Source organism: Aquarana catesbeiana, linkage group LG02, assembly GCF_042186555.1.
Source record: "Aquarana catesbeiana isolate 2022-GZ linkage group LG02, ASM4218655v1, whole genome shotgun sequence".
In the NCBI taxonomy this organism is placed as follows: domain Eukaryota; kingdom Metazoa; phylum Chordata; class Amphibia; order Anura; family Ranidae; genus Aquarana; species Aquarana catesbeiana.
In genome coordinates, this window is record NC_133325.1 from 542976855 (window position 1) to 543000953 (window position 24099).

At 43.0% G+C, this 24099-nt stretch overlaps 1 protein-coding gene across 4 annotated transcripts in view; it reads left to right on the forward strand.

Moving 5' to 3' along the window:
• Positions 1–24099, forward strand: part of PM20D1 (peptidase M20 domain containing 1) — a 387280-nt gene that overhangs the window by 270973 nt on the left and 92208 nt on the right. For 3 of the 4 annotated variants that reach the window (XR_012241709.1, XM_073615880.1, XM_073615881.1), the window contains exon 10: positions 20119–20190. The exons of the other annotated variant lie outside the window; for it this stretch is intronic. Coding sequence is in view for 2 of the 3 variants with exons in the window: in XM_073615880.1 (XP_073471981.1) it covers positions 20119–20190 (72 nt within the window). In the remaining variant the exon portion in view is untranslated. The remainder of the gene's footprint in view (positions 1–20118; positions 20191–24099) is intronic. 4 annotated transcript variants of the gene reach the window in all.

Below are 24099 nucleotides of genomic sequence, written 5' to 3' on the forward strand. Positions count from 1 at the left end.
ATCCCCCATGATGGGAGCAAGCACATGTTGACATTAGGCATGGGATCAGGAGGGAAATCCACATTTTGACTCCCGATTTGTGTGCATCTTCAAAATTTGGCTTTTACAGGGGTGACATCACCCCATCTGATGAAGGCAAGATCAACACAGTTTTGACATACTAATGTCTGATATTGCCTTCACTTTATCAAAGTTGAACTTTGTAAGTTCCTAAGTTGTGCATGTTATGAGTTTAAACATGTCTGTTTAACCAAAAAAAGGCTATTTCTACTGTCAAACATAAAAATGTTATACACCAAAGATGTTGGTTTGTTAAAAAACCCTTTTCTAACGCACATGTGAATGTGCACGGAATAAAATGTTTTCTACTCAACAATGCGTGGCTTTTTCTTTCAATGCTCAATACCAGTTTTTGGAGTAAGTTGGTGTTTACAGTGGCAATGGGGGTTATTTACTAAAGGCAAATCCATTTTGTACTACAAGTGCACTTTCAAGTGCAAAATGGATTTGCCTTTAGTAAATAACCCACACAGTGCTCTAAAATTGGCCCCAATCAGGCCATTTTTAGGGACCCAAAACAATTAATTCATGGTGCTGAAAAGGATGATTATTTGTATCATTAATGCATTACATACATTAACAACAAAAACAATGTGTGTGTGTGGCAGACCCACAAGATAATAGCTCAAGAAGAGATTGTCACCTCATGTATCAAATAAATTACATTTGCACTATTGAAGAAAATGGCCAAAAAGAAAAAAAGCCCACTGGAGAACCTAGGAGACAGCTAAAAGAAACACAAGCAGTAAATCAAATGAAATATTAGTTCAGTTTAAAATAAAAATTTATTTAAAAAATGTTTCACACATTTGCTGGCATATCAATGGCCCTACCCACAAAGTACTCCAGATATTTTTGTCTGACTTCGCGGGCACTTGGGGGGGGGGCAAGCCAGGATGGCCAGCTTCAAGTGCCGTCAGGGTTGAAGGATCAGGAAAGCCGGCCTCAGGCCCAACTGAGGCCACATAGTTTGTAGCATTTTTACATAGAAAATTGTGCATAATGAAGCAGGCAAGCACAATATGGTTGAGTTTATATTCCGCCATGTGGATTGGTGTCAGGAATAGGCGGAACCGGCTGGCCATTATGCCGAAAGCATTCTTCACCACTCATCTGCTTCTGGCCAGCCGGTAGTTAAAAACCCTCTGGTCCGGGGTGAGGGTCCTCATGGGAAATGGCCTCATCAGATGTTCATAGAAAAATTGGTTGGAGATCAATACTCACTATTAGTAAACACAACACTGGGTGTTCAATATACCTGTGTGATGTCCCAAAATTTGCAGGCTCACCAATAATAATAAGTGCGGTCTCTGTGCCTAAAATACTATAGACAGAAAAAAAATTTTCAGGGGAAGAGTCCCACTGAGAAGAGACACAGGCGGACCATGCTGCTTAATAAGGGATATATTTTATTAGAAAAATATATTTAATACAAAAAGAGCCAAGACCAGGTATCCACCACCAACACCAAGATCATATTAAAATTAGACAACGTTGTCTGTTTAAGAGCAGCTGCATCACGCTTCAATCATGCATGCACACACCTGTAACAAGGCTATTGTTAATGGGATTAACCACTTACCAACCGGCCCATAGCCGAATGACGGCTGCAGGGCGGTTGGATAACTCTGGGAGGACGTCATATGACGTCCTCCCGGAATTCCCCTCTCGCGTGCCCCCTGGGGCGCGCACCCGAACACATCCGTGACCACCGGGTCCAGAGGACCCGGCGCATCACGGATCCTGGTAAATGGCCGCTGATCGCGGCCATTTACCATGTGTTCGCGCCGTCAAATGACGGCGCGATCACATGTAAACAGACCGGCGTCATCTGATGACGCCGGTTCCTCTCCTCCCCTCCTGTGTACCGATCGGTACACAGTGAGAGGGGAGGGGGATGGATGGATGTCTGCAGCGCTGTGGGCTGGATGTGTAGTGCCCACAGCGCTGCACAGAGACATCCAGCCATCCATCCATCCATGCTCAGCCATCCCTCACTACTCTGCAATGCTGTGCAATACACTGCAATACCCCCACAATACTCTGCAATGCTGTGCAATACTCTGCAATACCCCCACAATACTCTGCAATGCTGTGCAATACTCTGCAATACCCCCACAATACTCTGCAATGCTGTGCAATACTCTGCAATGCCCCCACAATACTCTGCAATGCTGTGCAATACTCTGCAATGCCCCCACAATACTCTGCAATGCTGTGCAATACTCTGCAATGCTGTGCAATACTCTGCAATGCTGTGCAATACTCTGCAATACCCCCACAATACTCTCCAATGCTGTGCAATACTCTGCAATGCCCCCACAATACTCTGCAATGCCCCCGCCATACACTGCCATGCCCCCGCCATACTCTGCCATGCCCCCGCCATACTCTGCCATGCCCCCGCCATACTCTGCCATGCCCCCGCCATACTCTGCCATGCCCCCGCCATACTCTGCCATGCCCCCGCCATACTCCGCAATACCCCGCCATACCCCGCCATACTCCACAATACCCCGCCATACTCCGCCATACCCCGCCATACCCCGCCATACTCCGCCATACCCCGCCATACCCCGCCATACTCCGCAATACCCCGCCATACCCTGCCATGCTGAGCCATGCTCAGCTGTACTCGCCCTCTGTATGTGGCCAGGCTGTGGAAGTCTCACACATGTGGTATCGCCGTACTCAGGAGGAGCAGGAGAATCTATTTTGGGGTGTCATTTTTGGTATGTACATGTTATGTGGTAGAAATATTGTATAAATGGACAACTTTGTGTTAAAAAAAAAAAAAGCGTTTTAACCACTTCCCGCCCGCCGGCCGTCATACAATGTCCTTGACTTTGTGCGGGGATATCTGAATGATGGGTGCAGCTACAGGCATCATTCAGATATCAGCTTTTTCAGCCGGCGATTCCCTACACCATAGGAATGATCATAGCGGCTGTTCCACTGCTTGATCGTTCTTACGGGAGGTGAGAGGGGATGTCCCCCCCCTCCCACGCTTCTACCGACTCACCGCTACGATCGAAGCCAGGATCGTTTTTTTTTTTTTTTTATTTCAGGCTTCCCAGCCTAGAGGTGAGATGTGGGGTCTTATTGACCCCATATCTCACTGTAAAGAGGACCTGTCATGCCATATTCCTATTACAAGGATGTTTATATTCCTTGTAATAGGAATAAAAGTGGTCAAAAATTTTTTTTTTTGGAAAAAAGCATCAAACTAAAATAAAGTAAGTAAAATGAACAATAAAAAAAAAAAAAAAATTTTTAAAGCGCCCCTGTCCCTGTGTGCTCGCATGCAGAAGCGAACGCATACGTAAGTCCCGCCCACATATGAAAACGGTGTTCAAACCACACATGTGAGGTATCGCTGCGATCGGTAGAGCGAGAGCAATAATTTTGGCCCTAGACCTCCTCTGTAACTCAAAACATGTAACCAGTAAAAAATTTTAAAGCGTCGCCTATGGGGATTTTTGAGTAGCAAAGTTTGGCTACATGGTGACATGTTGGGTATCTATTTACTTGGCGTAACTTCATCTTTCACATTATGCAAAAACATTAGGCTAACTTTACTGTTTTGGTTTTTGTAAAGCACAAAACAGTTTTTTTTCCAAAAAAAAACGCGTTTAAAAAATTGCTGCGCAAATACCGTGCGAGATAAAAAGTTGCAACGACCGCCATTGTATTCTCTAGGGTCTTTGCTAAAAAAACATATATAATGTTTTGGGGTTCTATGTAATTTTCTAGCTAATAAATGATGATTTTTACATGTAGGAGAGAAATGTCAGAATTGGCCTGGGTGCTCCAGAATGCCTGAAGGTGCTCCCCTGCATGTTGGGCCTCTGTATGTGGCCACTCTGTGTAAAAGTCTCACACATGTGGTATCGCCGTACTCGGGAGTAATAGCAGAATGTGTTTTGGGGTGTAATTTGTGGTATGCATATGCGGTGTGTGAGAAATAACCTGCTAATATGACAATTTTGTGGGAAAAAAAACAAGTAAAAAAAAAACCTTGATTTTGCAAAGAATTGTGGGAAAAAATGACAACTTCAAAAAACTCACCATGCATCTTTCTAAATACCTTGGAATGTCTTCTTTCCAAAAAGGGGTCATTTGGGGGGTATTTGTACTTTTCTGGAATGTTAGGGTCTCAAGAAATTAGATAGGCCGTCAGTACTTCAGGTGTGATCAATTTTCAGATATTCGCACCATAGCTTTTGGACTCTATAACTTTCACAAAGACCAAATAATATCCACCGATTTGGGTTAATTTTACCAAAGATATGTAGCGGTATAAATTTTGGCCAAAATATATGAAGAAAAATTACTAATTTGCAAAATATTATAACAGAAATAAAGAAAAATGTATTTTTTTACAGATTTTTTGGTCTTTTTTCTTTTACGGCGCAAAAAATAAAGAACCCAGCGGTGATTAAATACCACCAAAAGAAAGCTCCATTTGTGTGAAAAAAGGACAAAAATTTCATATAGATACAGTGTTGCATGACTGAGTAATTGTCATTCAAAATGTGAGAGCACCAAAAGCTGAAAATTGGTCTGGTTAGGAAGGGGGTTTAAGTGCCCAGTGGTCAAGTGGTTAAATAATATTTGTGGATCAGACTAATGGTTTCAGTGACTTGCACCGTACATGACAAAGTCCGTCCAGTCACTGTATTTAGATAGAAACCCTTTTAACAAAAGACCCCTGTTTAGGGTAGTTGATTGAGTCAAGTTGCTAGTCCCACAGAGATAGCCTTAATTAGAGTTGTAACAAGACATAGCTGTCAGTGTGGAGAGATGATTATAGTCCACAGTTAGTATCCAGTCCAAAGACACAGAAATCCAGTTTCCCAGAATGGGATTGCATGTATTCACAGGGTCTAACTGTTGGAAAAACAATAGCTCAATGACGTTGTTTATGAATTTGGCTAATACTGGCTGAGAAGTAACAAAAAGCAGGATGCAAAGTAAAAGGAGGCAGTTAAAGGACCTATGGTCTGCTCACCCGACCATTCATGGAGTGATATAATCACAGTCCTGTACTATCTTTCTCTGGTTCGGGGGGCTGTATGTGCCGTCCTGTATGCTCCGTTTGTTGAGCAGGGTCCATGGGGCTCCGGTGAGCAGTTTTCTGTCAGCACTATATAAGTGTCAAGTCCTCTGGGCCACCATCCACTTGTATCAGCCAAAGTAGTCACCGCTGGTTTCAGGCAATCAACTGTACATGCACAGGTGTGATGAAATACGTCATCCACGACGCATAGAGCGTCTCTGTCGTGATGCCAAATCCAACATGTTTCACCAGGGACTCTGGTTTTTTCAAGGATAGGAGAGGCATGAGTTGTGTTACTATTTATACTGCATTCAATACCTCCCACTTTCAATTAGAGGTTGCTATACAAGGAATCAACACTAGATGTCATCTCCCATATAAAACATCACACTCTCTTTCTCTTCCACTATTCAGAGGCACTCAATTATGGCCATACATTTGCAGACACGGATCGATACATTTTTTGCAAAGTTAGAAATAAAAATAAAACAGGTTGACTTAATAAATATCTCAAATAGTAAAGTTATAGAATCAGAGCTACATAACGATAGACAAGGCAGAGAGGAATGAAAAGGGGGGCTAAATAAAGATTATGCGACTAATTGATTGCTATGCAACTTTTTCAGAAAACAGTCATATATATCACTATGGATTGATTAGGGCTGAAAGACTGTGTATGTCTCTCTATATCTTTTATTACTATACTTTACTTTATACACAGTGGCTGTATTCAACAGAACAAAAGATATTCACATAGTGTGACATGCGTCCAATGCGGCTCAAAACAATGCAGATAGACTACTCATTCCGGATAGGGCCTAGACTTGCATCAGGTAGATTTACTTTAAGATAGTCAAAAATTATTATGAAAGTTATGCGATTATTACTTTCAGGATAATGCAAATTTAGCTAAACCTGGAAAAACGCATGTTTCATTATAAATTGGTAGAGCCCAAGGGGGATGCATATATGGATCTTAGTTAGTTGAATAACAGCTGCCTGATGTAAATAACTTTATACACAGCAGCTGCATTCCATAAAACAAAAGATATTCACATAATTCAGCATGCATCCAATGTGGCTCAAAACAACGCGGATAGACTACTCATTCCAGTTAGGGCCTACCCTTGCAGTATATATATATATATATATATATATATATACTTTAAAGTAGTCAACGAATATGGAAATTATGCGATTCTTGATTCCAAGATCACATAAATTTAGCTTATACCTTAAAAAAACGCATGTTTCAATAAAAATTAGATTGGGTCCAGAGAGGATGCATGTATGTATCTTAAGTAGTTGAATAACAGCTGCCTGAAGTATATAAAGAGACCACATACCTCAGATGTATATCATATATTGTTAGGCCCTAATCAATCCAAAAATGGCTGGAGGCTACATTCTGTGTTTAGGCCTTGAGGCGTGAGTGTTTTTAATCGGAAGATCCACATCTTCTCCTTTTGGAGCAGGATCATGTCAAAATCGCCCCTGCGTGTAGGTAAATTTAAGGTATAGATCCCTTTGATATGGATGCCAGCGGTATTGCCATTATGGTAATCTGCGAAGTGTAACGCAAGTGGGGACATGTCCTCTCTTTTTTGTTTATCTTCTTTGACTGCTTTTTTTATGCTTCTTAAATGTTCCCCAATGCGAACCCGGAGCTGTCTTTTGGTTTTTCCAGTGTAATATTTGTGACATGGACACCTCAGCATGTAGATGACCAAGGAGGTTGCACAATTAATAAAATTCTTAATTTGGAATGAGACACTCCGAGTCGCATCAGTGAACATTGTAGTCCTCTCAACAAATTTGCATACCTGGCAGTGTCTGCAGGCATACATTCTCTTGAGGGGGGGCAAATCTGATAACCAATCTGTCTTTCTTTTTCTGGTGTATTCTGAGTGTACAAGTACATCTTCTAAATTCCTTGCTCTCCTGGCAATCATTTGAGGGCGAGGACCAACAATTTCTTTCAGCATTGGCGATTTTGTCAGTAGCCCCCAGTGCTTTTGAAGTATGCCTGTTACCTGTTTCCACTGTGCCCCATAATTGGTAATAATTTTTAATGGAGCTTGCGCAGATGTTAGTTTTTTGTTTTGGCATCTATCACATGGGTCAAGACGATGTTTCTGTCATTCTTATTTAGAGTCTACAGAAACTCGTCAAGTTCTTCACGGTCATCCAGCCATACCATGATGATATCATCAATATACCTCAGCCAGGTCAGTACCCGGCTGAGGTACATTGGCATCTTATAGACCACATCCCGTTCCCCCAGGCCCAGGTGGAGGCAAGCATATGAGGGGGCCCAGGGAGCTCCCATCGCTGTGCCCCTCGTTTGCTGATAGTATCCATCGAGGAATTGGAAATAGTTGTTGGTCAAAGCCAATTCCAATAGTTCCAAGATGAATTCATTTTGTGCCCCGAAGTCAGGATGCGCTGTTTCCAGAAAGAAAGAAACCGCTCTAAAGGCCCCAGTTGTGGGGTATCGACGTGTAAAGTGATTCCACGTCGATACCCGCAAGTAGGGCCTCAGGCGGTATCTCCAAATCATGTAACTTAGCCAAAACGTTGCGAGTATAGCGAACATACGATGGCAAAGAGGTCACCAAAGTTTTTATGAAGGAATCAACATATCTCCCAATCCTTTCTAGAGGGCCTTTTATTGCCGAGACAATCGGCCTGCCGGGGGGGTTATCGGATTTATGGAGTTTTGGGATTATATAAAAGGTGTGGGATTATTATATTCTCCCACCCTCAGATAATCCCATTCCTTCTTTGATAGGAGGTTCACTTCGTGGCCCAAGAAAAGTTGTGGGTTTATTTTCTTGACTAATGCAGGAAAGGGGTAACCAGCAGCTTCCGGTAGGTGGTGGTATCACTTAGCTGCCGAAAAACCTCTCCTTGGTACATGTCAGCTGACATTAAAACCACGTTACCTCCCTTGTCACTAGACTTCACTATCAAGTTGTCCGCACGTTCAAGTTCAGAAAGTGCTTGTCTATCCTGACTTGATAGATTATCTGGGCCACGTTGAGTCCAGTTAATTTTATTAACGTCATCCTTTACAAAATCAAGGAACACCCTAATCCAATGGTGTTTATGCAGGGGAGGCATTTTCTTGGACTTAATTTGTAAGTTAATCGGTCTTCTAACTGGTTTAGGATTAAATTCATTGTCTGAGTCAATCTGCTCATCCAAATGGGCAATCAGACTCTCTAGGGCTAGGCTTTCTTCTTTATCCTCCGGGGTCATAGCAGATGTACCCCCTTTGGCGTGGTATTTTTTAGGCCAGTGTGCCAGATTTTAAATACCACCTTGCGCAAGAATAAACTGATGTCTTTGAACACTGTAAATTCGTCCATTGCTGTTGAGGGCAAAAAGGACAAACCCTTACTTAATAAATTGACGTGTCTCTCTTCTATCGGAAAATTTGATAAATTAACAACCTTCATATCCCTCAGCAGAGGCGATAAGACAGTTTGGGTATCTAGTTCTTGGTGCTGCGAGTTTTGGTCTGTTTGCAAGTCTGGTAAACCCTCCCTCGAGTATTGTTTTTCCTTTCTTGTCCTTTACCTTGGTCTCTTATGTCTACTCTTGCTCCTTCCTTTTGTGGGTTCCCTAAAGGGACTAGATTAGTTATATCTGTCCCATCTGCAAGTGCAAAGTCTACATTTTTAGTGTTGTCACCTTGGACACTATCTGAAGAATACTGCCTATTTCTTGAATGATTGGATGATCTATTTCTATTTCTTCTACTTTGACTGCGTCCTCTCGGGATCGTAAGATCGAATATTTCACCCTTTTATATAATCCCAAAACTCCATAAATCCCTCGATAATCCCCCCTGCAGGCCGATTGTCTCGTCAATAAAAGGCCCTCAAGAAAGGCCCTCTAGAAAGGATTGGGAGATATGTTGATTCCTTCATAAAAACTTTGGTGACCTCTTTGCCATCGTACGTTCACGATACTCGCAACGTTTTGGCTAAGTTACATGATTTGGAGATACCGCCAGAGGCCCTACACGACTGGGGCCTCAGAGCGGTTTCTTTCTTTCTGGAAACCGCGCATCCTGACTTCGGGGCACAAAATGAAATCATCTTGGAACTATTGGAATTGGCATTGACCAACAACTATTTCCAATTCCTCAATGGATACTATCAGCAAACGAGGGGCACAGCGATGGGAGCTCCCTGGGCCCCCTCATATGCTTGCCTCCACCTGGGCCTGTGGGAACGGAATGTGGTCTATAAGATGCCAATGTACCTCAGCCGGGTACTGACCTGGCTGAGGTATATTGATGATATCATCATGGTATGGCTGGATGACCATGAAGAACTTGACGAGTTTCTGTCGACTCTAAATAAGAATGACAGAAACATCGTCTTGATCCATGTGATAGATGCCAATACAATTTCCTTCCTTGACTTGCAGATTACACATGTGGATACACGACTGGTGACTTGTACCTACAGAAAGCCCACAGCAGCAAACACGTTTCTGCAGGCATCAAGTCACCATCCAGATCATCTAATCAGAGGCATCCCAGTGGGCCAGTTTCTGCGACTTCGCAGAAACTGCTCAAAAGACGATGACTTTCGTAAGGAGGCTAGTGAAATGTTTGCCAGGTTTAAAGATAGGGGTTACCCCAAAAAAAACTCTGAAACAAGCAAGCAAAAAGGCCTGGTTGACAGACAGGATCTTCTGGCTGACAAAATAGTCTCCACAAATGGAAACAAAAAACTAACATCTACACAAGCTCCATTAAGAATTATTACCAATTATGGGGCACAGTGGAAACAGGTAACAGGCATACTTCAAAAGCACTGGGGGCTACTGAAAAAAATCGCCAATGCTGAAAGAAATTGTTGGTCCTCGCCCTCAAATGATTGCCAGGAGAGCAAGGAATTTAAAAGATGTACTTGTACACTCAGAATACACCAGAAAAAGAAAGACAGATTGGTTATCAGATTTTCCCCCCCCTCAAGGGAATGTATGCCTGCGGACATTGCCAGGTATGCAAATTTGTTGAGAGGACTACAATGTTCACTGATGCGACTCGCAGTGCCTTATTCCAAATTAAGAATTTTATTAATTGTGCAACCTCCTTGGTCATCTACATGCTGGAGTGTCCATGTCACAAATATTACATTGGAAAAACCAAAAGACAGCTCCGGGTTCGCATCGGGGAACATTTAAGAAGCATAAAAAAAGCAGTCAAAGAAGATAACAAACAAAAAAGAGAGGACATGTCCCCACTTGCGTTACACTTCGCAGATTACCATAATGGCAATGCTGCTGGCATCCATATCAAAAGGATCTATACACTCATGCCTAAAGGTCTAAACACAGAATGTAGCCTCCAGCCATTTTTGGATTGATTAGGGCCTAACAATATATGATATACATCTGAGGTATGTGGTCTCTTTATATACTTCAGGCAGCTGTTATTCAACTACTTAAGATACATACATGCATCCCCTCTGGGCCTAATCTAATTTTTATTGAAACATGCGTTTTTCCAGGTTTAGCTAAATTTGCGTTATCCTGAAAGTAATAATCGCATAACTTTCATAATAATTTTTGACTATCTTAAAGTAAATCTACCTGATGCAAGTCTAGGCCCTATCCGGATTGAGTAGTCTATCTGCATTGTTTTGAGCCGCATTGGACGCATGTCACACTATGTGAATATCCTTTGTTCTGTTGAATACAGCCACTGTGTATAAAGTAAAATATAGTAATAAAAGATATAGAGCGACATACACAGTCTTTCAGCCCTAATCAATCCATAGTGATATATGCGACTGTTTGCTGAAAAAGTTGCATAGCAATCAATTAGTCGCATAATCTTTATTTAGCCCCTCTTTTCTGTCCTCTCTGCCTTGTCTATCGTTATATAGGTCTGATTCTATATCTTTACTATTTGAGATATTTATTAAGTCAACCTGTTTTATTTTTAATTCTAACTTTGAAAAAAAACGTATCGATCCGTGTCTGCAAATGTATGGCCATAATTGAGTGCCTCTGAATAGTGGAAGAGAAAGAGAGTGTGATGTTTTATATGGGAGATGACATCTAGTGGTGATTCCTTGTATAGCAACCTCTAATTGAAAGTGGGAGGTATTGAATGCAGTATAAATAGAAACAAAACTCATGCCTCTCCTATCCTTGAAAAAAACCAGAGTCCCTGGTGAAACATGTCGGATTTGGCATCACGATAGAGATGCTCTATGCGTCGTGGATGACGTATTTCATCATGCCTGTGCATGTGCAGTTGATTGCCTGAAGCCAGCGGTGACTACTTTGGCTGATACAAGCGGATGGTGGCCCAGAGGACTTGACACTTATATAGTGCTAACAGCAAACTGCTTTCTGGAGCCCCATGGCCCCTGCTCAACAAACGGAGCATACAGGACGGCACATACAGCCATCTGGACCGGAGAAAGATAGTACAGGACTGTGATTATATCACTCCATGAATGGTCGGGTGAGCGGACCATAGGTTCTTTAACTGCCTCCTTTTACTTTGCATCCTGCTTTTTGTTACTTCTCAGCCAGTATTAGCCAACTTCATAAATAACGTCATTGAGCTATTGTTTTTCCAACAGTTAGACCCTATAAATACATGCAGTCCCATTCTGGGAAACTGTATTTCTGTGTCTTTGGACTGGATACTAACTGTGGACTATAATCATCTCTCCACACTGACAGCTATGTCTTGTTATAACTCTAATTAAGGCTATCTCTGTGGGACTAGCAACTTGACTCAACTACCCTTCAAACAGGGGTCTTTTGTTAAAAGGGTTTCTATCTAAATACAGTGACTGGACAGACTTTGTCATGTACGGTGCAAGTCACTGAAACCATTAGTCTGATCCACAAATATTTAATCCCATTAACCACTTCCCTACCCAGCCATAGTCATATGACGTCCACAGATGGGATCTCCCATCCTGGGTGGACGTCATATGACGTCCTGGGATTCCCGGCCGTCTAGGGGGCGCGCGCGCGCGCGCCGCGTTGCTCGGGACCCGGTGCGTGTGCCCGGCGGCCGCGATGGCCGCCGGGCACCCGCGATTGCCCGTTAACCGGGCCGGACCGTGGATCTGTGTGTGTAAACACACAGATCCACAACCTGTCAGCTCTGAGGAGAGCGATCTGTGTTCCCAGAACGGAGGAACACTGATCGGTCTCCTCCCCTTGAGCGTCCCCTCCCCCTTCAGTTAGAATCATTCCCTGGGAAACATATTAACCCCTCCCCGCCCCCTAGTGGTTAACCCCTGCACTGCCTGTCACATTTACACAGTAATCAATGCAATTTTATAGCATTGATCGCTGTATAAATGTGAATGGTCCCAAAAATGTGTCAAAAGTGTCCGATGTGTCCGCCATAATGTCGCAGTCATGAAAAAAAATCGCGTTCGCCGCTAAAAAAATAAATAAATATTTTTTTTTTAAAATGCCATAAATCTATCCCGTATTTTGTAGACACTATAACTTTTGCGCAAACCAATCAATATACGCTTATTGCGATTTTTTTTACCAAAAATATGTAGAAGAAAATGTATCGGCCGAAACTGAGGAAAAAATTTGTTTTTTAAAAAAAAAATTGGGATATTTATTATAGCAAAAAGTAAAAAATATTGTGTTTTTTTCAAAATTGTCGCTCTTCTTTTGTTTATAGCGCAAAAAATAAAAACCGCAGAGGCGATCAAACACCACCAAAAGAAAGCTCTATTTGTGGGGAAAAAAGGACGTCAATTTTTTTGGGGTACAACGTTGCATGACCGCGCAATTGACGTTCAAAGTGCGACAGCGCTGAAAACTAAAAATCGCCCTGGGAAGGAATGGGGTGAAATTGCCCGGTATTGAACCGGTTAACAATAGCCTTGTTACAGGTGTGTGCATGCATAACTGAAGCGTGATGCAGCTGCTCTTAAACAGACAATGTTGTCTAATTTTAATATGATCTTGGTGTTGGTGGTGGGTACCTGGTCTTGGCTCTTTTTGTATTAAATATATTTTTCTAATAAAATGTATCCCTTATTAAGCAACATGGTCCGACTGTGCCTCTTCTCAGTGGGACTCTTCCCCTGAATTTTTTTTTTCTGTCATCAGATGTTTGCCTAGCCCAAACACTTCATCAGCGACGATCACAAACGGAAGACCAGCCACGTTGTCTTCCACAGGTGGCAAGCCCAAGCCACCATTCTGGAGCCCTCTGTAAAACTCCGTCTGGGCGATGACTCCACCATCCGACACCCGGCCATTCTTCCCCACGTCCACATACAAAAACTTGTATGTCACTGACACCACCGCCAACATCACAATACTATTAAACCCCTTGTAATTATAATAGTATGACCCCGAGTTGGGGGGTGGGACGATGTGGACGTGTTTCCCATCGATTGCCCCTTCGCAGTTAGGAAAGTCCCACCGCTGGGCAAACTGGGATGCCACAGTCTGCCATTCCTGTGGGTTTGAAGGAAACTGTGGAGTCAAACAAGAAAAAAAATAATTACTACTTTTGCACATAACATTGCAAGCAGATTAGACACAAACATTCTTGGCCAACATCAGTATAACACTGATTTTAAGGCGTATTTAAAGACAAAAGTATGAGGTCGACTTATCAGATTCCTCACCCCCTCTGATGGCCCATTGTAAAAATTTTAGGGGGGGGGGGGGGTTATGTTTTGGACAGGTAACCCTGTCCACTTCATTGAGAGCTGAATGCATACATAATGTGTGTTACTTTGGCCAGCCCCTCCTTACTTACACTGGACAAGTAAGACTGGACAGGTAAGAAGTGTCATAATACAAAAATATGAATACACACTGTACAAATTGAAGCACATTTTTACATTCTGCAATTACCTATAAAGATAATAGAACAAAACTTTAAACAGTACCATTTGAAAGTATTCAGGCAGGCGCTTGCACTACATGCTTTGGATAATTCATCCAAAAATATGAACACAAAAGAGGTAGGTATAGTGTGTATGGGTTTGGCAAAGTCAGCAGACAGAGGATTGGTATCAGTTGACTTAGCGGTTGGGGGGGAGGGAGGGTTCCAAATGAAACCAAAAGCCTCTTGCACTCTCCCTGCTTTACACAAATAACATTTGTACACATTTTAGGGGGTGTTTAGGGTAAAGCACTACTATGGAGCTGACAAAATACATTAAGTGACTAGGCTAGGTGTGTATGGGTCCAGGATAGCATGCTGGGGAGGTTAGTGAAGGCAAATATGCATGAAGGACAAAAAAGGAACTTTAAAAACTTCCAGCATGCATGAGGACAAAGGGGACATTCACAGCATATTACAATAATGGTAATTAGGGAATGATGAAATTAATACAATACATTAGCAAACATTAAATACATAGAATGTGGTGTTAAAGGAGAAAACTTACCTTAACCCTTTCATGACTAAGCCTATTTTTGAAATTTGGTGTTTACAAGTTAAAATCCGTATTTTTTGCTAGAAAATTACTTAGAGTTCCCAAACATTAAATATGTTTTTTTAGCAGAGAATCTAGAGAATAAAATGGCGATTGTTGCAATATTTTTTATCACACGGTATTTGTGCAGCGGTGTTTTAAACGCAAATTTTTGGAAAAGGGACACTTTCATGAATTAAAAAAAATCCAAACAGTAAAGTTACCCCAATTTTTTTGTATAATGTGAAAGATGATGTTATGCCGAGTAAATAGATACCAAACATGTCACCCTTTATAATTGCACGCACTCGTGGAATGGCGACAAACTACGGTACCTATAAATTTCCATAGGCGACGCTTTAAAATTTTTTTACGGTTACCAGATTTGAGTTACAGAGGAGATCTAGGGCTAGAATTATTGCTCTCGCTCTGACGATCGCGGCGATACCTCACATGTGTGATTTGAACACCGTTTACATATGCGGGCGCGACTTCCGTATGCGTTTTCTTCGCTGCGCAAGCTCGCGGGGACAGGGGCACTTTAAAAAATTTTTTTTTTTTTAATTTATTTAATTTATTTTTTTACTTTATAAAATTTTTTTTTTACTTTTATTGCTGTCACAAGGAATGTAAACATCCCTTGTGACAGTAATAGGTGGTGACAGGTGCTCTTTATGGAGGGATCGGGGGTCTAAAAGACCCCCGATCCCTCCTTTACACTTCAAAGTATTCAGATCGCCGAAAACGGCGATTCTGAATACTGTGTACTTTTTTAAATTCTGCGCCATTGGCAGCCGAGTAAACGTGAAGTGACGTCATGACGTCGCTTCCGCGTTTACAACGAGAAGGCTGGAACGAAGCCGTCCACAGCTTTGTTCCAGCCCGCCCCCAGCCTCCGAAGGCACACAATCAGACACCGGGCCTCCCAGCGGCGGGAGGGGGGGATGTCCTCCCGCTCCTCCGGTATAACAACCGAGCGGCTTTTAGCTGCATCAGTTGTTATACTCGGGTAGCCGATCGCCCGCTGTAAACAACAGTACCGGGATGATGCCTGCAGCTGCGGGCATCACCCCGGTATAACCTGGAAAGCCGAGTACGCATATCTGCGTACGGTCGGCGGGAAGGGGTTAATATAGTTCTTCTGCAGAACAGGTCTCTGGAGTAATGATCCCCAGAGCCTGGGGGGAGATGCCTGTTGAGAACCTGATGTCCTGCAGACTTCTCCCATCGCCAAGTACCGCAACGTAGCAACTAGCCTCTGCTCGGGAGTGATGGCTTGCCACATGCAGGTGTCCTGCCTGGTAATATAGGGGGACAGCAAAGCCAACTGATGGTGAAAAACGGGGACCATCATCCGGAGATAATTCCTGAAATCATCAGGATTATTCTCCTGGATCTCCCGCAACAAAGGCATGTGAGAGAATTGGTCACGCTGGAGTAACCAATTCTTGGTTCATGAACTACTCCTCCTCCCTTTTCATGGACTGGGCTTGGGTCAAAGTAAGAACCCCAACACCAAGCCCCTGCACAGCACGAACTCTACGATGAGTACGTACCCGCAACATGGCTAGAAAACAGTCGGCTGGTCAGAACAGAACACACTGAAGATCAGAAAGGCCTGAGAAGAGCGAGCTGAAAATCAGAAACGAGCGGACAAGAACGCACTGGAAAACAGATAGGAACTGACTACACACACTGAAAAACAGATACGAACCCACAAGCACAAACTGAAGAGCAGTAATGAACTGAAAAGCACGAGGCTGAAAAGCTTGAATCGTGTCTCACCAAATTTCTACTAATACGAGATAAACACGAGATTAACAGAAGGAGCCCAAAGGGTGGCGCACTTTGTATTGAACTTCCCTTTTATTTTGCCGTCGTACGTGTTGTTGTTTGAGCCAACATCCGTCGGAAAAAAATCCAGGATTTTTTTGTCGGAATGTCCGATCGTGTGTACGCAGCATTAGAGTGTTCGTATCAACCCTGGATTATGTAGTCAGCAGTTGCATGATTCCGGCTTTGCTTGGCCCATCTGCTGTGGTTGAAAAAATGCTTTTCCTTTCAGGGATCTAAGGCTCAGATGAGCACATTGCTCATGAAAATGGAGCTTTCCATCCTTGGAAAATGCACCCTCTGCGATGTGGTGCATTTAACGCTTCTTCTGGGGCGGTGGCAGAAGAGCCGCTATTTTCCACTTAGGATGGCCACTCAAAATGGTCCCTCTATTTCATGCCCTAAATGCAGGGGTCCTTGCACAGGCATATCAGCTGAAAAGAGCCCATTTTTCACAAATTGCCTGCACCAGAGGATCCCAGGTATTCACCATCTAACCCCAACCAAGTACAACTTCTGGGGTTTGGAAGGGGTGAGACATTCCCCTTTAACGTCTTGCCACCCACACAATGAATATGTGCAGTAACAAATGGGGTGGGCTTTAATGCTCACACACCAGCCATATATATCTATAAATGGTGGAGGATAATGTACTGAGAGCATGCTCACTGTGCACTCTCAGTGACTGAGCTGGCAATTTCAGTTCGTACGATCACGTGACTGTGACAGCCAATCACGGTGGTCATGTGATTGGCCAATCCTTCCTGCCCCTCATGCATACAGACATTGTTTAAAAGGTTTAGCATGCGTTGCCCTTCCATGTGCTCATTGCTGCAAAGGCCAGTTATAGGTGAGGGCAGTGGCCATTTGTTTGTACTGTTGAAATATTGGTGAGGGGATGCACTGGACACCTTTGCTGCCATGGTGCTATATGCTGGATGTCCAGTGTGCTCCTGTGCATTTAAGGAGGGGTAGGCTCCCTCTAGGCTCACCTGCCCTCTGACTATCCATTATAATGCATGTGCTTCCACTGTGGAGGCTCTCAAAATTTAGAGTTAGGACTACAGAAAATACTGGGGTACCTTGACGGGGTTCTGTAGCTTGCGCATGTATTTGCAACCGGTTTCTGTCAGATGTGCATGCTGGGAAGCCAGCATCCGACCAACTCCCATTCAGCGCTGATTGGAGTGTTCTGGCAAGGTGGCATCCGCCTGTCAGAACACAGCAGCTCAGCAGGGGAGATCGCTAAACTAACCTTGCATGGTTAGAACAGTGGCTCCGACCAGAGCTGTCAGTTTTTTTTTCTGCAACCCAAAAAAAACTGTTAAAACCCAGCTTAACCGCTAGCCGACCGGCTCACGCAAATATACGTCGGCAGAAGGGCATGTACAGGCATACTAACGTACCTGTACGTTGCCCTTTAAGAAGCGGTTTGCGGGCGCGCAAGCTCCGTGAGTGTGATCGCGGGTCCAGCGGACTCGATGTCCGCAGGGATACCCGCGATCATCTCACGGAAAGGAAGAACAGGGAAATGCTGATGTAAACAAGCATTTCCCCGTTCTGCCCAGTGACAGGACAGTGATCACCGCTCCCTGTAATGATCAGTGTCGTGTCACACGTAGCCCCTCCCCCCCACAGTTAGAATCACTCCCTAGGACACACTTAACCCCTTCACTGCCCCCTAGTGGTTAACCCTTTCACTGCCAGTCACATTTACACAGTAATCAATGCATTTTTAATCGCACTGATCGCTGTATAAATGTGAATGGTCCCAAAATAGCGCCAAAAGTGTCTGATCTGTCCGCCATAATGTCGCAGTCATGATAAAAAAAAAAAAAAAATCGCTGATCGCCGCCATTACTAGTAAAAAAAAAAAAAAAATTATTGATAAAAATGCCATAAAACTATCCCCTATTTTGTAGACGCTATAACTTTTGCACCAACCAATCAATAAACGCTTATTGCGTTTTTGTTTTTTTTTTCTACCAAAAATATGTAGAAGAATACGTATCGGCCTAAACTGAGGAAAAATAAATGTTTTTTATATATTTTTTGGGGATATTTATTATAGCAGAAAGTAAAAAATGCAATTTTTTTTCTAAATTGTCGCTCTTCTTTGTTTATAAAAAAAATAAAAACCTCATAGGTGATCAAATACCACCAAAAGAAAGCTCTATTTCTGGGGAAAAAAAGGACGTTAATTTTGTTTGGGAGCCACGTCGCACGACCACGCAATTGTCAGTTAAAGCGACGCAGTGCCAAATCGCAAAAAGTGCTCTGATCTTTTGCCAGCCAAATGGTCCGGGGCTTAAGTGGTTAAGGATAGCTGATGAGCAAAAAAAGAAGATCACAAGTTAACGATCACTGATATAGGTAATTTACCTATCGTAGCAATAAAACTTATTTTTTTGGTATATTTTTTTTATTATCAAAGTAAGAGGGCAACATAAAACTAGTCCAATATTTGACACTGTTTTTAATAAACAATCGCATCGATGTCTCGTTCGATGGATGTAGTAGTAATTCTTAACGAATTATCAAGGTGTGCATCAGATATTTTGGTTCTAATTTTGCCCTTCGTGTGCTTCATCCTTGAAAATAGTTGCTAATCTAGGTGCTACCAAAAACCTATGACATGAATAAGGCATGATTGTGATTTTTTTTTTTTCGCTCGCATGTGTTCACCAAGTGTACTAGTAGGGGTAGGGGTACTCAGTCACATAGGGGGACCCCCACCCGATGACCAGGGTTGTGGGGAAGAGGTCCTTGTCCCTATCAATGTGGCCCCCCCATGTTGAGGGCATGTAGCCTGGTATGGTTCAGGAGGGGGTGGGCGCTTGCTCATTCCCCTCCCCCTTTCCTGACCTGCTGGACTGCATGCTCGGATAAAAAAAAGTTGGTGTGGGGCTCCCCTTAAAACACATACTAGACCCAAAGGGCCTGGTATGCATTGGAGGGGGCACCATTTTTCTCATTTATTTTTCAATGCCGGCATTTTTTAATTTTTAAATATTTTTTACATTCAGCTGTCAGTGGGGAAACCCGCTGACAGCTGATGAGTCATCAGTTATTAGGATGCGGTGGCCAGCTTCCGCACCTTAACAACCAGCACAGAATTTGAGTCAGTTGATAAATTTTTGACTGACTCAAAATGTTTTGAAAATTTGGAATAGATTTAGAAATAAAGAAACCAAATGAAACTAACGTTTCCGTTCTGCACATGTCTAATGACTTTGTGGAGCACAAACAAAGGGGTCACATTGGTCAAAGTTGTAACAAAGTCGCGCTCATCCAAAGTCGCATCAAGTCGCAGAGTAAAGTTGCAATGGAAATTGCATGATTTTTAGGTTGCACAAGTGTGAATGAAGTCTTAAAGGCCTCTAATATCTACAATAAATTATTTAATCCATCTCTGTCATAGTATATTGACAGACTCTGAAGGTGAGCCTTAGTGGAGGTAAAAATTTCAATTACTTTAAATACTAAAAAGCAGCTTGCAGAACACCCCTTCACCTCACTTGCCTCAATATCGGTCAGCAGGTCCACCTGTAAGGTGAAAGGGAAGATGAAAAAGAGGATTAGAAGTAATTATTAGCATAACATAGTTCACATTGCAGGACTACTTTTTCCTGCAATACGAGATGAGCCCGTACCTGGTATGAAAATACCTGCTTTCATTTTCTGTTTTTCATAATTTTTTTATTTTTTTTTCAGTCCAATGTGATCCCACACATGGCAAGAGCAACAGTCAATTTCCGTCTTCACCCAGCACAAACAGTTGATGAGGTTAGTGCATTGCTTCAAGATCTCACTCTGCTTGAAATATCTTAAGGTGACAAAAGAGAGTAATGAAGCAAATTCTTAATAAATTGCTTGTGTTTATACCCCAACACCAGTTCAGACACACACACACACACACACACACACACACACACGAAAAGACTACAGACACAAGAAGTAAGCTCAAACTCCACACACACACACAGACACACACTTCCAGTGCTGCAAGTCAAATGTATAGTGCAAAGCAATGCACTTAAAACAAACAGTCCATCAGAGAGCAACTGCTCTTGTGCAAATTGCTAGATCAAGATGAGGCTCAAGCAAGTGGCTGACAAGATTCCTCCCTCCACACAAGTGGGTGGATTTGGGAATCCCCCCTCACTGGGACATTGTATTCTGACAGTAGGGGCTGTCCCCTGTCAGAATACACTGGTCAACACTAGTGCTGTTTGGCTGCAAGCAGCTAATTGAGCAAGGATTTCCAGCAGAAGATAATATAACAACGGGGTCCTGCCTAACATAGAGGGGTACACACAGATCAAAATTCAGCCCCTGCTGAACCCGATGAATTCTGATCTGTGTGTACCCAACTTTACCTTATCCCTTGCTTCAACGGGCTCTCTGCAGTTCTGTCCCCTGCAGCTCCTGTGTATGTTAGGAATGACATTGGTCACACTCCAGCCTCCACTTCATACCATACAGGGTTAATCTTCCTTTATATGTGATGATGTTTAGGGAGGAGGAGAACACTGGAGCTAGCTGAAGCATAATATCAGGTAAGTAAAAAAAGGCTATACCACTCTCCCCCACATTGCAAGAGTGGACTTCTGTATTCTTGGAGTTGAATATTCTTATATTCTTGAATAGGTTAGGAATTATTGTGACATTTCAGGTGTTACATAGATGTAATCCACATACACATTATATCTTATTAAAAATCATTATTTTAGAAGATATAATGTGTATGTGGATTACATCTATGTAGCAAAATTAAAAAACGAAATTAAGTGCAGCGCAAATATTATAAAACTATATTATAAAACTATATGATATGTACTGGAAATGATAGTCCATATGAACAAGAAGCACAATCCTCCTGAAGTAAAAACTTCCTTCAGTAAAACTTCTTCTTATTATGGAACAGAAAGCTTCTCCGCTAAAGGTGCATAAGATATGCTTACCAGATAGTAGAACCTTACAGGCATGGATTCCAAACACTCAGGGTCCCCACTGCTCCGATCCTCTGGTTGACATCACTGATTCCCCACCGGTGACTCTCCACAGCACACTCACATTAGCCGCTTGGACCCAAGCCAAGAGAGGTCAAGACATCAGATGGCTCAGGACAATGATGCAGAAGCACGCCAGGTTAAATCCTGGCTAAAGTGAGTGTGCTGTGGAGAGTCACCGGTGGGGAATCAGTGATGTCAACCAGAGGATCGGAGCAGTGGGGACCCTGAGTGTATGGAATCCATGTCTGTAAGATTCTACTATCTGGTAAGCATATCATATGCACCTTTAGCGGAGAAGCTTTCTGTTCCATAATAAGAAGTTTTACTGAAGGAAGTTTTTACTTCAGGAGGATTGTGCTTCTTGTTCATATGGACTATCATTTCCAGTACATATCATATAGTTTTATAATATTTGCGCTGCACTTAATTTAGTTTTTTAATATGATTTATGGGCTTGGTGTTAACCCTTAGTGTTCAGCTTGCATTTTTCTCTAAATCTTTCTTGTGTGTTTGCGCTGATTGTTCCCAATTTTGGTAATCTTACATCTATGTAGCACCTGAAATGTCACAATGATTCCTAACCTATTCAAGAATTTTACTTTCACTTTCAATAAACCTGCACCGAAAAGTACAGAGCAGGTTCACATCACAGTATGCAGGGCAGTGGAGTCTTACAGTGGCAGAGGATCCAGCCTCCCATCCGTGCTGTACACATCTTTACTCTGCCTTGGAGGAGGTCTCTGCTGTTTGCTGGGTGGGACCCAATGATCGATGCTGCAGTGTGAGGTTCTTACTACCCCGCAGACATATACTGTCGCTGGGACTATACCATCTCCCATCTGTGGGGGGGGGGGGAGAAAGGGGTGTATCTGCTGCCACAGAGCAACGAGCAGGGGCACATAATCTTTGTTTTGGGCAGGCAACAGGGGCATACAAGTGTTACAACTAGATTTTGTGGGCAGATTTTCCTGCTCACAACCTAGCGCCCCCTCCCAACCCTTGTACTGACCCTGCTTGCAGCCATCCAGTGCCCAGCCCAAGCCAGTGAGTTTTTTTCTTTTCTTTTACAAACGCTTCTAGATGCAAACGTGGCATGTAAACGCGGCTAAATGGACGTTTTTAGACGCCAGTTTCTAACTGTCAAGATAAGTCACTCAGATGAAGTTAACCGCTTGCCGACCAGCCGCCGTCATATGGCGGCAGGTCGGCACGATCCCGCTAGCCATCTTAGCTATACGTTGGCCCCTTTAAGCGTGATAGCAGGCGCGCGTGCACCACGCCCGCTGCACTGCAGGGGTGCCGATGCTCGTGGCCCATCGCCGCGATGACTGCCGGCCATGAGTGATCGTGGGCATGAGAGACAGAACAGGGACGGGTGTGTGTAAACACACAAATCCCTGTTCCGTTCTGTGAGGAGAGACAGATTGTGAGTTCCTAATAGGTAGGAATCATGATCTGTCATTTCCTCTAGGTCAGTCCCCTCCCCCCCAGTTAGAAACACACACAGGGAACACAATTAACACCTTGATCGCCCCCTAGTGTTAACCCTTTCCCTGCCAGTGACATGTTTACAGTAATCAGTGCATTTTTATAGCACTGATCGCTGTATAAATGCCAGTGGTCCCAAAAATGTGTCAAAAGTGTCGGATGTGTCCGCCATAATGTCACAGTCCCGATAAAAATCGCAGATTACCGCCATTACTAGTAAAAAAATAAGAATAATAAAAATGTTATAAATCTATCCCCTATTTTGTAGACGCTATAACTTTAACTTTTGCGCAAACCAATCAATATACGCTTATTGCGTTTTTTATTACCAAAAATCCGTAGAAGAATACATATCGGCCTCAACTGAGAAAAAATTAGCTTTTTTTAAAAAAAAGTACAAAATATTGTGTTTTTTCAAAATTGTCGCTGTTTTTTTTGTTTATAGCGCAAAAAATAAAAACCACAGAGATGATCAAATACCACCAAAAGAAAGCTCTGTTTGTGGGGGAAAAAAAAGGACGTCAATTTTTTTTTAATGCAGCACCGCACGACTGCGCAATTGTCAGTTAAAGCGACGCAGTGCCGAATCGCAAAAAATGGCCTGGTCATTCAGCAGTCAAATCTTCCAGGGTTGAAGTGGTGTACATTAAGCCTAATTGCAGATTAATGACTGTCTGTGTACTGTCTGTGATTTATGGCTGGGTCAGAGCTCCTACTCTGTCCACTCTGCTGAGCTTTGGAAGGGACCTGTTCAGCCTTATCTGTTATCTATGGATGCAGACTAATTGCAGAATAATCATTGACTGTGTGTTCCTGTGAGCTCCTTGTGATTTATGGTCAGAGCTCTTACCTTGCCGACACAGCTGTGCTTTGCAAGAGACCCGTTCAGCGTTATCTGTGGATAAACTTTTTTTGATAGATTATGATGTTCATGGAAGCTGGTCAGTTCCAAAAACAAGGGACATCACATTTCCATGGCTCATCATGTGTCAGGGGTTAGTGTAGGGTCACGAATGATGCTGATCTCCAGCCTGCCAGTGCCACTGTGCCAGCAAATTATCTGACTGTCCCTGGCTGAGCCCCTCCTTCCCTTCATCTGAACTCGCATATGACACATCCTGGCAGAAGCTGTGCTGCTCTTTCTCTTCTCCTCCATTGTACTGATCACCCGTGTCATCCTCCTCCCCTATGT